Genomic DNA, 17,738 nt, shown 5'->3' on the forward strand with positions numbered 1-17,738 from the left:
TAGGGCCTTAAGGAGAGCAGTGGAACAGAGGGATCTTGGAGTTCATGTTCACTGTTCTGTGAAAGTGGAGTCACAGATAGACAGCAGTGAAGGTGGCTTTTGGCACATTGGCTTTCATCAGTCAGGGCATTGAGTGTAGAAGTTGGGAAGTTATGTTGCAGTTGTACAGGACTGCTCTTGGAATATTGTGTTCAGTTTTGGTCACCTTGTTATAGGAAGGATGTTATTAAACTGGAAGGGGTGCAGAAGAAATTCACAAGAATGTTGCCAAGACTCAATGGTTTGAGTTATATGGAAAGGTTGGACAAGCTAGGACATTTTACTTTTGAGCTTAGGAGACTGAGGGGGGACCTTATGGACGTGTATAAGATATTAAGCGGCATGGATAGCGTGAATGCACTGTCTTTTTCCCACGGTTGGGAAATCAAGGACTAAAGGGCATCAGTTTAAGGTTAGAAGGGAAAGAATAAAAGGGAACCTGAGGGGCAACTGTTTTACAGAAGGTGGTACGCATAGGGAATGAGCTGCCAGCAGAAGTGGTTGAGGCGGGTACAGTAACAGCATTTGAAAGACATTTGGACAAATACATGGAGAGGAAAGGATTAGAAGGATATGGACCAAGTACATGGAAATGGATTTAGTGTGGATGGGCATTTTGGTTGGCATGGACCAGTTTGGACCAAAGGGCCCATTTCCTTGCTGTAGGACTCTTTGACTGTGAGATGTGTGTGGGGACAAAGATATTCAAGATGAAATTGGAGTCAAAAGATACTTGACTCATTCCGTGGAGCCTCTTTGTGGCTGGAGATTGCAACTACAGCATTTTGGTGACTTCTGTAATAGTAGACCCTATTTGTGTTTGATTAAAAGTTATAGTCTAGATCCAGATTTTAGAGTTGCAAAGTATTGGACTTTTAATGTTTCTAAAAGGAAGTAGTAAGTTTGCAGGGGAAATGTTGAAGGAATGAAAATTGGCAGCAAATTTCTCAATTTGTTGGTCTTTTTTGATTTAATAAAAGTGCAAGCTGCTGCTGATGTGATCTGATCTGATTTCTAAGAGTTGCTGCTTTATGAGATATGTTCTGCTTTCGTCGTGATGGGCTTTTACCTGATGAGGTAATACTTATATTAGTTTCGGTATCATAGGAATGAAACACAGATAACAGTACTGGAGTATTTAATAGATTTTTATTATAGCTACTTGTATCTCTCTATGTAACAGTCACAGCATGTCTGGGCTATAGCCAAGCAATTTGATGTCAACGCTAGTACATTTCCCTCTGTGTCATGCTGCAAGAAGACTCAACAAGATGGGATTCGAGAACTTTGCATTTTTGGATTACATGCAATAATTTGGTGATTACATCATGAGTATTTTCCTGAAGAGTATATTTGCATATGAAGTTTCAGGCATAACAGAGAAATTTTGGATCATAGTGCTACTTCTTTGTAATTTTTAATTTTCTCCAAACTGCTAGTGCTTGTTATTCCACTGTGCAAAATCTGAAGCTCACAGGAGTTTGCTGTCCAATAAGGTAAATATAATTTAGAATAGATTAGATTACTTACAGTGTGGACAAAGGCTCTTCGGCCCAACAAGTCCACACCGACCCGCCGAAGTGCAACCCACCCCCCTACATTTACCCCTTCACCTAACACTATGGGCAATTTAGCATGGCCAATTCACCTAATCTGCACATTTTTGGACTGTGGGAGGAAACCGGAGGACCCAGAGGAAACCCATGCAGACATTGGGAGAATGTGCAAATTCCACACAGTCAGTTGCCTGAGGCGGGAATTGAACCCGAGTCTCTGGTGCTGTGAGGCAACAGTGCTAACCACTGTGCCACCGTGCCACCCTTAATGATTCAGTTTGAGCCTCAAATGATGGTCCCATACTAATGGTGTGTGCAAAATAATTTCCATTCATAGGGAAGTGAGAATTCACCTATGTGAGTTGCCCTTGACACTCCGCATTAGCCAAGTGCCAGAGTAAAATCTGCAAATGCATGCTAATATCGTACTGCTTTGGAAATTTAGTGTTGCTGCTTTGAAGCTTAGATTTCAGTAAGAGTGCTATTGAAAGCTTTCTGTTGCTTATTGGAAGGATGTCCCACAATTCTACAGATTTTCCCATTAAAATCATGAGGATTAGTTTGAGTTCAACACCTGTCATTTCTTCCATAGCATTTGTGAAATGGTCCCATTTTTTCCAATAGACTAATTCTGAAAAGGATTTAAAGTTTACTGGATTAAACATTCTCCAAATACCACAAAAATTGATGTTAACAAAAAAAATGCCTCCAGGAATGTTGCTGTTCTTTGCAAATTAGTTGAGAATATGGATCTCTTTCTTTCACTTAAATCGGATGTGAAGCAATAGGTTGAAACATAGAAAAAAAAGTAACAATGTTTCCCCTTGCCAAAAGCAACTTCTCCATTGTAACAATTCAGTTTTCAGGGACCAGTTTTGTGATTTGTCTACTTTTCCCAGCTTAACTTTCCTTTAACCATAATGTGAAAAAAACATGTTAAATATCCGAATTCTTGTCAACATGGCCTGAAATAAAATCCATTGGTGCCTTGTTCTTCAGTCTGTGTTCCAGTCTTGTGTTTTGGCTGCACTGTCAATCTATCCATTCCCCATATATGAAAATCAAATGGCAGTTTGCCCTCAAAATGTTGGAACTGTTACTTAAATAATTAAAATCTATTGTGTGCATTTGCCAAAAGAGCTGACAATGTAATTAATGCTTCAGGAATCATTGTGCAATATTTTAATGAAAATAGATTTTTTTGTTTTTGAATGTTTTTCATGTGAAGTAAACCGTCCAATTTTCAGTTGTTTAGCAGTAATTAGTAAATTTTTAACTCTTCTTTATAGCCAGAAAATACAGGATCACTTTCAAACCTTAAGGATTTGTGGCTGGATGGGAACCAACTCGTGGAATTGCCTGTGGTAAGTTTGTTAAGCAATTACTGTCTTTCCTTCAATTACTTAGTTCTACTTGTCACTTGAAATTGCCCTGTTTCTTGTTTTTTTGATTTTTATTTCAGGTGCTGTCCATTTGCTGCCATTTCGTTAATTACAGTTTCAGTCATGATCTATTTCCAAATATAGCTATCCAAGCATTTTATGTATTATCCATTTGTGTTTGCAGTTGAAGAATGCTTAGCAAAGCTGACACATTTCTCATATTTACCCATAAAAACCTAACGTGTTGCTTTTCCTATTCCAAGTGATTTGTAATTGATTTAGTCGCTATCTTTATCACTAATCACGGCCTCCTCACTTTTACAGTGTCAATTCTGTACTTTCTTTTTAGACAGGAGGGTATGCAAACACAACTGTAAGCATCTCTGTGCTTGTCTGGGTCACATGCTTTTCAAGCATGAGGTGTTGATCATAGGGAATAGGAACAAAAGGAGGCTAGTTGGTCTCCTCAAACCTGCTCAGCTATTTAGTAGGATTATGACTGATCCGAAAGCCTCACGTCCACTTTCCTGCCATTCCCTGTAGCTCTTGATTCCCTAATGGATTAAGAATCTTTCTACCTCAGCCTTAACTATGGACAAGGACACTGCTCCCACTGCTCTCTATGGCAAGGAGTTCCAAAAACACACAACCTTGTGATAGACAAAATTCTTCCTCATCTGAGTCTTAATTTGGTACCCCTTTATTTTTGCCTTCATATTGGTGCCACTTCTATGCTGTCTGGCCTTAGACTGCTAATCAGGGGAAGTATCCTTCACAAATACGTAAAGTGGGAAGGTTGCTGCAGAGAGAGAAACTATTGAGGTGACTATGTTCTGTGGAAGTTGGAGCCAAATATGCACATGTTTATTCAGTGGAAGGGAAAAAATATTGGTAATGGAAATGAGTAGGCATTGGGAAGGCAGTGAGTTGGAGTTTGCAATGGGACTTGCAAACAAATCCCTGTGGCACACAAGAGGAAAAAGGGTGTTTTGGCTTCTAAAGTGTGATAACTCAGGGAGAGAGGATTCTGTAAACAAGTTTTATTCTTTTATTGTTGTGAAAGGGAAGAAGCGCATAACCTTCTAAGTGATAAAAACGAATATTCAACTAAAACTTGTTGCTCATTTTGCAGGAGCTTGAGTGAACATTGTAATATATACCTAGATGACAGCAGGGTTATTGCAGGGTGAGAAGTGGGATGGACCAGAGGCAGCAGTTTCTACATAAGTCATTGGGAGGCATTCAGCTAATTGTTGAGGTACAAAGAAATGATTGGAGTTTAGACTATTCCAGGCACTAAATTGAAAGTCGGTTTCATGGTACTAACAAAGTTCTAACAAAGGTGAAAGCCGATGTAAGTGCTGGGGGTCCCACCATGACCAAGGGAGGTAAGTGAGGTAAGATCTCAAATTTCAGAAGTGTTGAAATATTTTAATTTTAGAAGCTTGATATTTGGGTGTTGTGTGAAATAAGAAAAGTAAACAACCAATCGTCCGAGAAGAGACACAGCCAATAGTTGGAATCCAAATGATGCTGCAGTGAAGCCATCTTAAAATGAAGCTGGAATTAGAATGCCATGACTGTTGCTATACGTTTAAGAAATATGTAAAATAAAAATATTCAATGTACTTCATATATGGAAATTAAGCTGATCAGTCAAGCTGATGTAGAGTATTTAGAGAGCTACTTATACAGTCACCTGTGATTGCACAGGAGAAGATGGAGCTATAGTGGAAATGTATGTACTGAACTAAACCAAACTAAGAATATGATGAACTAGTTCATTCTCTAGGGACCTGGGTTAAAATTCCACCTTGATAACAAGCATTCAAGCTAGGAATTAAAAATTAGCCTCATTAATTTTGACCATCAGACTGTCATTGATTTTGTAAAAAATATACATGCAGTTCACCAGTGTCCTATAGGGAAGAAATCTGTACATCGTCTGGCATAAATATGACTCCAAATCCGTGACCCTCTGGTTAAAGGAATTATGGAATGGTCAACAACTCTGGCCTTTCCAGGAATGCCCACATTGTATCAAAGATATGATGATGCTGCTCCTTTAACAAGGTTATGTTGTCCTCGTTTTTTTTATCAGAGGGTATCTAAACGCAGATACTTGGGGAGGTCGAGATTTGAAGGATTTTTGAAGCAATTTGGTTTTAGCAGCAATTTGGTTATAGCTAACAGATACTGCCTGAGTAAAAAGGCTTTCAAGTTTAAGAATAACACTTATACAATGAAACAGGAGTGGTCAGTTCTCCCAGCTGTTTTTGTTTGCTTTTGTTTGGTTTTATCAGGCAGTTGTGTGGTGAAACTGTTGGACCCAAAGGAGTGGGTCCATGCTGATCCTCCCTCCCTCTGACATCCCTCCTGTAAGACCTATGTTTGATTTTACCTTTTTTTACCAAGGGGTGTTTATGGGGATTGTTGCAAGTGTTTGGAATAGCAACATTTAGTTTGGATAATCTGTTGGGTTTTCAGATAGGTTAAGTTATTCTGTTTTCTTTTGTTTGTGTTTCATTTCGGTAATCTTGTAAATAAATTGTTTCGTTTAAAGCTTAGTGATTTAACCAGCTGCGTCACTCCTGGAATATCCGCTGTACACCAGCTTAAAACAACTTTCTAAGTTAGGGTCCAGGTTACTTTCTTGAAATGTTTTGATGGGGTCTGGCCTGGACAATAACAAAGAAAAAAATAAAATATGATTCTGTGTTACGACATGGAAATGAAACCAAACACTCAGAAAAGCTTGCCTCACCTTGTAATCTGTTCAAAAATAAAAATGACTGAGAACTCCCAAATTCCACTGTTTAAAGAAAATAATTAAAAATCGCACAATACAAGGTTATAGTCCAACAGGTTTATTTTGAAGCATTAGCTTTGAGTACTGCTCCCCTTCATCAGGTAGCTGTGGCGCAGGACCAAAAGACACAGAATTTATAGCAAAAGATTAAAGTGTCATGCAGTTGAAATGATATATTGAATAAATCTAGGTTGCTGTTAAGTCTTTCATGTCATGTTCCTCCTCATGTGGATTTCTCTAGCCTCCACCCGAAACTTATCAAAACAGCCATCCCCTATGGACAAGCCCTATGCGTACATAGGATCTGTTCAGATGAGGAGGAACATGATGGACACCTGAAGGTGCTCAAGGATGCCCTCATAAGAACAGGGTATGATGCTCAACTCATCGAATGCCAGTTTCGACATGTCACAGCAAGAAACCTTAATGACCACCTCAAGACAGGGAATGCAACTGATAGGCACTCTTTGTTGTCCAGTACTTCTCAGGAGAGGAGAGGCTACGCCATGTTCTTCGCAGCCTGCAATACGTTACCAATGAGGATGAGCACCTTGCCAATACCCATCCCTCTGCTTCCACTTCTTGCCTTTAAACAACCACCAACCCTTCAATAGACCATTGTTCACAGCAAACTGCCCAGCCTTCAGGACAACATCGACCACTATACGGTACAACCCTGTCATGGCAACCACTGCAAGATGTGTCAGAGTGTCGACATGGATACCTTTAATACACGTGAGGACCCCACCCACCATGTACGCGGCAGGTGCTCATGTGACTCTGCCAACGTTGTCTATCTCACATGCTGCAGACAAGGATGCCCTGACGTATAGTACCTTGGTGAGACCAATCAGACGCTAGGACAACAGATGAATGGACACTGAGCAACAGCCGCCAGCTAGAGATGTTCCCTCCCAGTCGAGAAACACTTCAGTGGTCAGGGACATTCGGCCTCACATCTTTGAGTGGCCATCTTCCAATGCGGACTTCAGGATATGCAATAACGCAGAGTAGGCGATCAGAGGCTGTTAGCCCAGTACGGTACCCATGAGGATGACCTCAACCGGTATCTTGGGTTCATGTCACACTAGAGGTACTACATATTTTGCTCAAAAAGCACACAAATATGCAAGCACACAATCCATGTAATATTTTATAAATTCCACTTTGGAAATAGAACCAGACTGACTCAAGATTGGGACACATACAGACACATACAAACGTCATACCTTTACTGCATTGTCTGAGCAGAGATGTCACTTTTTTTTATAGTACCTAAAGTTATCTTGAGAACGTGACTTAAAAGAAGTTTTGGGGTTTACATATTAATGAACTGATACCCATTCTAAACAATAAAAGATGTAACAGCAATCTAGGTTTGTTGAATGTATCATTCAGTTGCATGACACAGTAATCCTTTGCTATAAATTGTGTCTTATGGTCCTGCCTCACAGCTCCCTGATGAAGGAGCAGTGCTCCGAAAGCTAGTGCTTCTAAATAAACCTGTTGGAGTTTAACCTGGTGTTAAAAAGTGTTGTGCTGGAAAAGCACAACCAGACAGGCAGCACCGGAGGAGCAGGAGAGTCGATGTTTTGAGCATAAGCTCTTCATCAGGAATACTAATGCAGACTCTCATACACACTTTCCCTCTCATACACACAAACATGCAACCTCCCCAAACCCACACTCTCACCCATGCACACACCCTCCCTCAGGCTTATACTCCATTACGCTCACACACATACTTTACCAGACATGCAAACACGTAAATGTGCACACTTTCATACGCATTCATATTCACACGCACACACTCACAAAATTCCTGTTGAAGAGCTTATGCTTGAAACATTAACTTTCTTGCTTCTCGGATGCTGCTGACCAGATGTGCTTTTCCTGCACCACACGTTTTGACTTTGATCTCCAGCATCTGCAGTGCTCACTTTCTCCTACAACCTGGTGCTGTGAGATTTTTAACTTTGTCCACCCCAGTCCAATACTGGCTCCTCCACATTAAGAAAATAGCATCAATTTATTTTTTAACTGTAAAAGTGAACATTAAACAACAACTATTCACAACTCTAAGCCCCCCTTTCTCTTAACTGTTTACTGTCTGCCTCCAATTCTACAACAATATGCTCTTCCAATAAGACACTTGATAAAAAATTAAACCAACTTAATTTCAAAACCACACAGTTGCTGTCTTCTTCTGTGTCTTTACTCTTTTGCCTGAGGATCTCTAGGGGTCGTCATCTTTCTATATACTGTGAGTATGCTTCACGTGAAAAGGTACCTTTGGTAGAAAGTGTTTCTAATTTCTTTGAGAGCAAGATGTTAAGATGGGCAATTAGCTTTCAAGGAGTTTATATCTCTCCGGTAGTTGCTCTTTGACCAGTTTTCAAAATGTCTGCATCCTTATACCCCCGACATTAGATCATCTCATTGTTTCAATGTTGACAAAGCAATAAATTCAAACCCGATTGGGTTTTAGTTTTCTGGGGCATAATTTAAACGGAGTGGTTAAATTCAAATTGTTGTCAAAACTGCAACCAAAGCTCAGATATCCATTTCACAGCCAAATGTTACATATTTTCAATTTTCCAATACACTCTGGGACTTGTATCTCGTCACATATATAGGTGCTTCTAAGTTCTCAGTTCAGATCAGCATTCTCTCTCTCAAAGATACAGTACACGCCTACAACTTCATAACAGTCTGTATGCCAAGTTATCGAAGGTTATGAAGAGATCTTGATCAATTGAGTCAGTGGGCTGAAGAGTGGCAGATGGATAATTTGAATACTTAATTTGGATAAATGTAAAGTATTACGTTTTGGTAAAACAAACAGGGGCAGGACTCGCCCAATTAAAATTAAGGCCTTACGTAGTGTTGGAGAACAGAGAAACCTAGGGGTACATAATTCTTTGAAGTTTGCATCACAGGTAGACAGGGTGGTTAAGAAGGCATGTAGCATGCTTGCCTTCATTGCTGAGAGCTTTGAGTGTAGGATATAGGACGTAATGTTGAGGTTGTACAGAATGTTGATGAAGGCTGTTCTGGAGTACTGTGTCCAGTTATAGTCATTCTGTTACAGGAAGAATTTATTAAGCTGGAGACAGTTCAGAAGAGATTTACCAGGCTTTTGCCAGCAGAAGAGGATTCAAACTATGGGGAGAAGCTGGTTAGGCTGGGACTTTTTTTACTGGAATGTAGGAGGTTGAAAGGTGATGTTTAGAGAGGTTTATGAAATCATGAGTACACATAAAGTGAATGGAGGGTGTCTTTTCCCTACAGTGGGAGATTTCAATACTCGGGGGCATATTTTAAGATTAGAAGAGAAAGATTTAAAAAAAGACCCAAGGGGCAATTTTTTCACACTGGTTTGTGTGTGGAATGAACTTCCAGAGGAAATGGTGACTGCAGGTATACTTACCATGTTTAAAAGACTTTTAGATAAGTACATGAATAAGAAATGTTTGGACGGACATGGGTCAAGTGCAGGCAGATGGGACTAGTTGAGTTTGGGATTATGGTTGGCATGGACTGGTTGGACTGAATGGTTTGTTTCCGTGCTGTATGATTCTGACTCAATGGCTGTTAAGTTCTGTTGGCAGGTGCCATATTATACAAAGGTGGAGAAAAATCTTAAGCTTTTTAAGAGAATTGTGTAAACCTGATGAATACATAGCACAGTAAGAGTGCTGACTTCAGGTAAACATTTTCCATTTGAAATGTGACTGAGATTTGTCACTTTTAAAAAAAATTAACAAAATGCGTAACATAAATAATAACTGATCAGATGGTACACATGAGAAGTACATGCAAAACAATATTTTTAATGTATGTCTTTTTTTACATGAAGTTAGATAAACACTGATGGATCAATTCTGGTATAGCATTAAAGATATCTTGAAGTAAATTTTCACCAAAATGCAGGCATTTTATATGCAAACATTAAATTTGCGCTTTCAAATGAAGCTGAAAGATGTAACTTTTAAAGTTTTTTTTCACGAAGCGTTTTTTTCACTTATTTAATCTCATGGATGCTAAGTTAACAAGAGCCTTGATTAAGGACTTGCTTTCCATTTTGGAATTTTGGAATAGCTGAGTATGTGAACAGAAACTGTGTGTATATAAACACAACGTGTTTGAATCAGTGGGAGAGTGGTTGCCCTTCTCAGCACTGTATGCTTTACTGCTAGACTTTCATGTAAGGACACCAGTTCCTTTTTTGTTGTTAAAACAGGAAATTGGAAACCTGAAGAACTTGCTGTGTTTAGACGTGTCTGAAAATAAACTGGAGAAACTCCCGGAAGAAATCAGTGGACTTGGTTTGCTCACTGATCTTCTGGTTTCACAGAATCACTTGGAGGTTTTACCAAATGGAATTGGTAGGTTCACTTCTACAAGAATGTTTTGTAATGCTTTGGCTTTAATTTTTTGTTTTATTGATTATTTTTTCTCGTTCGGCTGTAATGCACAGAACATAGCTTCATTTTCTGGTGGCTGATTAGAACTGGCTTGAGAGCAGTTCATTGTCTAAATAAGAATGATTAAGAAAGAAAATCTCTCACAAACGTGGAAAACCTGGATTGTCTTTTTCTCTACTTCTATACATTCTGTGAATGGATTGCTCCTGAAATTTTTTTCTCCAATTAAGCCAACATCAGGATGCTTGATTTAGACATTATCTTGCCTAACGGGTGTAAAGGCAAGATAAATTTTGTTCGTGAATGAATGAATGAATGCATAATGGCAATTAGAACCAAATTGAAGTTTCTATTGATCCGCACCCATAGAATTTTAGCTTAATACTTTATCATGCTGTTCAAGTTTATAAATCCTATGTTTTGGGATTGGCATGGTTGATCCTGACACATTTAAATATACATTCCTCTCAGTGCTGTTCCTGAGAAATGAGATTTCAAAACACATTCAAATGCAAAAATTACAGCTGAATAGACTAACATGTAGACTTTCCTTTTCTAATATGTTCCCTCTCACCTTTCTGTAGGGAAACTAAAGCATCTTTCCATTCTGAAGCTTGATCAAAATCGTTTGGTTCAGCTAACAGAAGCTATTGGTGAATGTGGAAATCTTACAGAGCTTGTACTCACAGAAAATCAGCTAACGGTCAGTATTTCTCATTAATAATTTTTGTTGCACCTGCATCTGTACCTTCAGGTCCGTCCGTCATGTTGATTTCTGTGGAACCCGTTCCCCCTTATTGCCAGTCTGAGTAGCTTCACTTAACTACACAACAGAAACAAAAAGGGAGTTATTTTGCCAGCCGTTCTGCTACTGTTTCCCTTGGTCACGAGTCAGCCTTATCAAACACCTTTTGATAAATATGCATTCACCTTGTCAGTTCTGTGTTCGTAAACGAACCCCATAAACTGTAACCTTTCCCTTTGAAATCCATGCTGGCAGCTCTCTTTATATTGGCAGTTTTTAAGATGTTTTTCCATTTCATTTTTGAATAAATATTCTATTATTTTTTCAATATCTGACATTAAGCTGACTGGTCTCTAGTTCCCTGGACTTCACAATCTTGATTTCTAAATATAAGAATATGTTGATTTATTTTCACATCTCATTATACTGCTCTGTATTGTTAAATACTTTGATTCATACATGACAAATCCTCTGTCCTCCTCCTCTTATCCTATTTTCAATGATCTGTCCTCCACATGTGAAAAGACTTTAAACCGGGGTTGATAGGTTAGGGAAGAAGCATGCTGAAGGCATGCATGAATGTGCATCATAATATTATAGATGTTGCACAGGCTTTCTGTTTCTAATTTTTAGGGCTAGCATTATTGTATCACTTGATATTTCCCCACATGAGATTCTTGGCTTTTTATCTTGGATCTCTTTTGTCCAAAGTTCCCAGCTCTTCCAGGCCAGATTAGACAGCATCAAACATTAATTTAATTAATTGGGCTAAAGCGTTTTCTGTTTACTTTAAAGATGTCCATTAAGTCTCAGGTACCAATGCATATTAACACCTGAGAATATGTTACAAAACTGTGTGCTTTAAAACAAGCAGTTTAAAAAGGAAACTATGCTCGTTACCAAGCAGCTCAACCAATCATACATATCTGGGAATATCTGAGATCAAAGTTTTCAGCCAAAAAGCATTAACTTGAGGCACAAATTGGAATTTTACCCTCCCCATCAATTTTGCAAAAGTCACTAGTTTGTAAAGCCAAAGGCTTTAGATAATGCGCAAAATAATGTTATCCATTCTCAATCGATAATCTTCATGTGATATTTGCATAACTGTCATTAAACATGATGTACACTTTGCCACAGTTATTTCACATCCATGAAATGCTCATGTAGAGGACCAACACTCTGCACTTTGAATATTATTCAGTGAGAGTCATGGACAAGCCTACTGCACTGAAGAAATCTGGTTACGTCCAATTTCATTGATACTGAGAAAATTCTAATGCATCAGTTTTGTTTAGTATTTTTTGAATAATGCTGAGAGGGCAGCAGTGATTTTCTGTTTAGAATTTGACAAGAAAATTTCAGCCTCAAATCTCCACCAGCAATAAATTCAATGCAAGTGGAGAATAATTAATACCCAGTTAAAGTTCCAAACTCTGATTGGTATCCCTGAAGGTTTGATCATATGAAGTGGACCCTATGTCATTTGACCATGTGATATTTGATTGTGCTATTTGATTGCTGTTTTATCACATACTTAGTCAAATGTTATTACATTTGCTATATAGAAATCAAGTCCTGTGTAGTTGTTTCTTTGCATATGATTTTGCACTAGTAATTATTAAGGAAGGTTTAAAGAACAAGAAGTCTACCTGGTTTTTAGCGCTCATCTCTCATACTCTCTCTCCTTAGAGCCAGTTTTGGATCCGTTTTCAAATAAATGTACAAATTCTGATTTAAGACCCTGTTTTAAAAAATTCTCAAGGTCAGGTTCGTAGGAGAGTAGTCTGACACAGAACAAACGACCAAGAGGCGAGTCTGCTAGAATATGGGCATTTTATTCCCCGCAGCATCGCCACAACGGGTCTGGCTTATACTCACTCTACATGTTACCGGAACTGGGAGCCGTCAGTTCTCGTAGAGCGGTTGCCAACAACCCACGCTCGGCGGTTAAACGTAACCCCGGAGCAGACTCCCGGGTCTGGCTTATACTCACTCTACATGTTACCGGAACTGGGAGCCGTCAGTTCTCGTAGAGCGGTTGCCAACAACCCACGCTCGGCGGTTAAACGTAACCCCGGAGCAGACTCACCGAACTGGAGACTTTTCCAGCTGATATACTCTTTTCCAGATATAAACATTCATGTGAACAGCAGAGCAAGGCTAAAAAACACATTCCATTCTGGTTACATACAGATAAGAAGATTCACACGGGACTAAGCAACACCTCCATTCCGGTTAGATTCACACATGTATTGGGACATAATTTTTAACCGTTTCACCACATTCCACTGCTTGGAATTTTACACCACATTCCACTGCTTGGCCCAATACATGTGTTACATTATGATTCACACATGTATTGGGACATAATTTTACACCACATTCCACTGCTTGGCCCAATACATGTGTTACATTATGCTTAATTCAGTTCAATTCGTTTCAGTTAATTTCAGTTCAGTCAATTCAGTGTAGTTCAATTCAGCTCAGTTCAGGTCTGTTCAGTTCAATTCAATTGTGTTCAATTCAGTTCCGTCCATTTCAATTCAATTTAGCTCAGTTCCATTTTGTTCCGTTCAATTTGATTCACTTCAGTTCCACTCAGTTCAGTTCAGTTCAATCCCATTCAATTCTGTTAACTCCGCTTCAGCTTTTTGGACATGCCCACATCCTCCGCTGTACCCCAGGCAAGGGGTTCTTCGGCAGGACTGGGATCCTCTCAAGGGTGGACAGCAGCGACCCTGGGGTTCCTCCGGTCGCCCCCCACCATTTCTCAAACAAACTGCCACGTCATGCCATCCCGGGACGGTCGGGACCTCCACAGTTTGTTCTTCTGGTTTCTTAGTCTTTTTCCAAAACATTGTTCTGTATCAAAATCTCTCCTCAATTGCGATTGACCCTGCTCGACTACGCCAAAAGTTTTAAAAAATTCTCAAGGTCAGGTTCGTAGGAGAGTAGTCTGACACAGAACAAACGACCAAGAGGCGAGTCTGCTAGAATATGGGCATTTTATTCCCCGCAGCGTCGCCACAACGGGTCTGGCTTATACTCACTCTACATGTTACCGGAACTGGGAGCCGTCAGTTCTCGTAGAGCGGTTGCCAACAACCCACGCTCGGCGGTTAAACGTAACCCCGGAGCAGACTCCCGGGTCTGGCTTATACTCACTCTACATGTTACCGGAACTGGGAGCCGTCAGTTCTCGTAGAGCGGTTGCCAACAACCCACGCTCGGCGGTTAAACGTAACCCCGGAGCAGACTCACCGAACTGGAGACTTTTCCAGCTGATATACTCTTTTCCAGATATAAACATTCATGTGAACAGCAGAGCAAGGCTAAAAAACACATTCCATTCTGGTTACATACAGATAAGAAGATTCACACGGGACTAAGCAACACCTCCATTCCGGTTAGATTCACACATGTATTGGGACATAATTTTTAACCGTTTCACCACATTCCACTGCTTGGAATTTTACACCACAGACCCTCAGTCAGATGTGCTCCAAACTTGGACCGCATGTATCAAAACCCATCAGGTACATATTAACCTGAGCCCAGTCACAAGATTGTACATACAACAGTGGATTCTGTTTGGGACTGTTCCCTTAGTGCCTGTTACCTTAGTCTGCTCTGAACTAATTCTTCTAAATGACTTCTGAGCTTTGATACAATGAAGGTGGAATTACTTAGAATTATAAAAGTTACAGCACAGAAGGCGGTCATTTAGACTCTGTCTGAATGTCCTCCCTTCTAACCCCATTCCCAACAAATCTGTTTACATTCCTTCTTTTCAAATATTTAATCCCTTCCTTTTTAACTTAGTTCTCAATATCTATTCGAACAGTCAAGTGTGGTGAAGTATCCGACAGTTTATTCACCTCAGTACAAGAAATGTCCTTGCCTAATGGTCCTTACCACCTTGTTTTTGTTGTTCGTGTTTTGAAGAAAATGCTAGTCCCCAAAACCCATGACACCCCACTAGCTCCATTCTCTTGCTTGAGTACTTCTCCATAACCTCCAACTTTTCAATCTCCAAGGCTTTCCCAGATCCCACATTTCAGTTTTCCTTTTATTGATGCACCCCTGCCATAGAGATACATGCATCTCTGTCCCAACATCAAGACCTGAGGGTTCACTCCCCAGTTTACCTCTTGATTCCCCCATGCCATCTTGGTAGTCTGATTCTTCAATCTCTACCTCATCCCACCCTTTTGCTCCTATTCCTCAGATTTGGCAGAACATTTAAAGGTTTCCTTAGCCATAATTTGTAAAAGTGTCTCTAAATAAGGCAGATTTTACAATGACATGAGAAGTAATGGTCTGTTCCAGGCAACTTTAAAAGATATCTGGCACGCTTTTAACATCATACGTGGCTCGCAGACTCAGCTTACGTGTTGTTGTGGTACAGCTTACATCTATCATTGTGTTCTCTCATACGTGGATGTTGCAACTCTGACAGGAGGAATGTGCTGTTAATCAAGCTTCACTTCTGAGTTGTACCATTAGTATGAATCTTTAAATTCAATACTAAATAGTCCAATTGCTTCATTTCAGTACTTCTGTTATTTGGAACAAAAATCTTTTCCCAGGTTTATTTAATGAAATCAAAAAAGACTTGTTTATTATAAACTAGAACTATTCTTTAAACAAGTGGAAAAACTGCTATATAGCAATGTTTCCTTAATCTCAAGCAAACACATTGAGGGCAAACAAGACAATACAGTTCTGCAGAGACGACACATTTAAAAATAAACAAAGAGAAATAACAAAGAAAGAAACACTCCTGTGGGCCACGGATCTAAACTTTCTGCGGCAATGAGTTTCACAGAATAACCACCCTCTTGCTGAAGAAATTCCTCCTCATCTCAGTTTTAAAGTCTCAGCCCTTCACCTTGAGACTGTGCCTTTGGTACGTATTCTCTCCTATTAGTGGAAATATCTTCGCCACATCCAAGCTATCTAGGCCCCTCGGTATTCTGCAAGTTTCAATGAGATCCCTCCTCATCCTTCTAAACTCCCATTGAGTACAGACCCAGAGTCTTTTAGCCACTTCTCATATGACAAGCCCTTGATCCTTAGCATCATTCTTGTAAACCTCTTGTGGACACCCTCCAATGCCAGCACATTCTCATCAGACACAGGGCCCAAAACTGCTAGTGATATTCCAAATGTGCTGTGACCAGAGCCTGTACAGGCTTAGCAGTATGTCTCTACTCTTGTATTCTTGCCCTCTTGAAATGAATGCTAACCTTGCATTTGTCTTCTAAGCTGCCAACTGAACCAGTATTTTAACTTTAAGAGAATCCTGAATGAGGACTGCTAATTCCTTTTGTACATTAGATTTCCAAAGCCTTTTCCGGTTTAGAAAATAGTCTATATCTCTATTCTTCCGACAAAAGTACATAATCTCTCACTTCCTCACATTGTGTTCCACCTGACACTTTAACCACTCTCCAAACCTGTCCCAAGTCCTCTCCAACCTCCCCATTTCCTCAATGGGCACCCGTTCCTCCATTTATCTTTGTGTAATGTGCAAAATAAGTAACAATGCCCTCAGTTCCTTCATCCAGATCATTAATGCATAGCGTGAATAGTTGTGGTCCCAACACTGACCCCAGTGGAACTCCACTAGTTAATGATTGCCATCCTGAAAAAGGCTCCTTTATCCCCACACTCTGCCTTTTGCCAGTCAGCCAATCTTCTGTCTGTGTTGGTACCTTGCCCCTAACACCATGAACTTTTATCCTATTTAGCAGTTCCTTTGCAGCCCTTGTCAAAGGCATTCTGAAAATCCAAACAGGTCGCATCTCCTGGCTTTCCTTTGTCTAATTAGCTTGGTACCTCCATAAAGAATTCTAACAGATTTGTCAGACATTATCTCCCATTGATGACCTATGCTGACTCAGTCCTGTTTCACTGTGCACTTCAAGTAAATGGAATCTCCTCTTTAATAATGGACTCTCAAATCTTACCAATGACCCTGGTCAAGCTAACCAGCCTATTGTTTCCTGTCTTCTGCCTCCCTCCCTTCATGTAAAACAGAGGTCTTACATGAACCATTTTCCAGTTCTTTGGGACCCTTCCTGATGTTAGTGATTCCTGAAAGATCAACACCAATACCTCTACAATCTCCTCAGCTATCTCCTTCTGAACTCTGGGGTATATTCCATCTGTTCTAGGCGATTTTATTCTCTTTCCCCAGCACTTCCCCTTTATGACGGCTAATACACTCACCTATAATTCTCAGGAAGTATGACTCTACTGCTGGTTTCTTCCACTGTGAAGTCTGATGCAAAATACCAGTTCAGTTCTTCTGCCATTTCTCTGTTCCCCACCATTACTACTGCTGCCTCATTTTCCAGGAGTGCAATGTTCACACTTACTTCTCTCTTACATTTTAGATATCCAAAAAAACTCTTGCAATCTTCTTTTATATTACTAGCTAGCTTATTCTCCTATTTCTTCATCTCCCCCACCTTGTTGCTTTTCTCCTTATCCACTGCTGTTTTTTTAAAGGCTTCCCACTAATCTTCACAATATTATGTTACTACTTTTGCGTTGATGTTGGCCCTGACTTCATTTGTCAGCCATGACTGCTTCTTCTCTTCAGTATGTTTCTTCTTCCTCAGAATGAATTTCTGGTTTGCCTCTCGAATTACCCCCAGGAACTCTTGCTGTTGTTGCACCACCATCTTCCCTGCTAGCCTCTCCCTCTAGTCAACTCTAGCCAGTTCCACCCTCATGTCTTTTATAGTTAGCTCTATTCAACTGTAATAC

General features: G+C 39.9%; 1 protein-coding gene across 3 annotated transcripts in view; it reads left to right on the forward strand.

Annotated features, from left to right (window-relative positions):
• Positions 1 to 17,738, forward strand: part of lrrc1 (leucine rich repeat containing 1) — a 187,640-nt gene that overhangs the window by 111,135 nt on the left and 58,767 nt on the right. For all 3 annotated transcript variants that reach the window (XM_087978426.1, XM_043679493.2, XM_043679501.2), the window contains exons 7-9: positions 2,885 to 2,959; positions 10,030 to 10,174; positions 10,798 to 10,916. In XM_087978426.1, the coding sequence (XP_087834552.1) occupies positions 2,885 to 2,959; positions 10,030 to 10,174; positions 10,798 to 10,916 (339 nt within the window). The remainder of the gene's footprint in view (positions 1 to 2,884; positions 2,960 to 10,029; positions 10,175 to 10,797; positions 10,917 to 17,738) is intronic.

This window comes from Chiloscyllium plagiosum, unplaced genomic scaffold (genome assembly GCF_037043375.1).
Source record: "Chiloscyllium plagiosum isolate Xiang-an unplaced genomic scaffold, Cpla_swu_hap1 HiC_scaffold_3, whole genome shotgun sequence".
In the NCBI taxonomy this organism is placed as follows: domain Eukaryota; kingdom Metazoa; phylum Chordata; class Chondrichthyes; order Orectolobiformes; family Hemiscylliidae; genus Chiloscyllium; species Chiloscyllium plagiosum.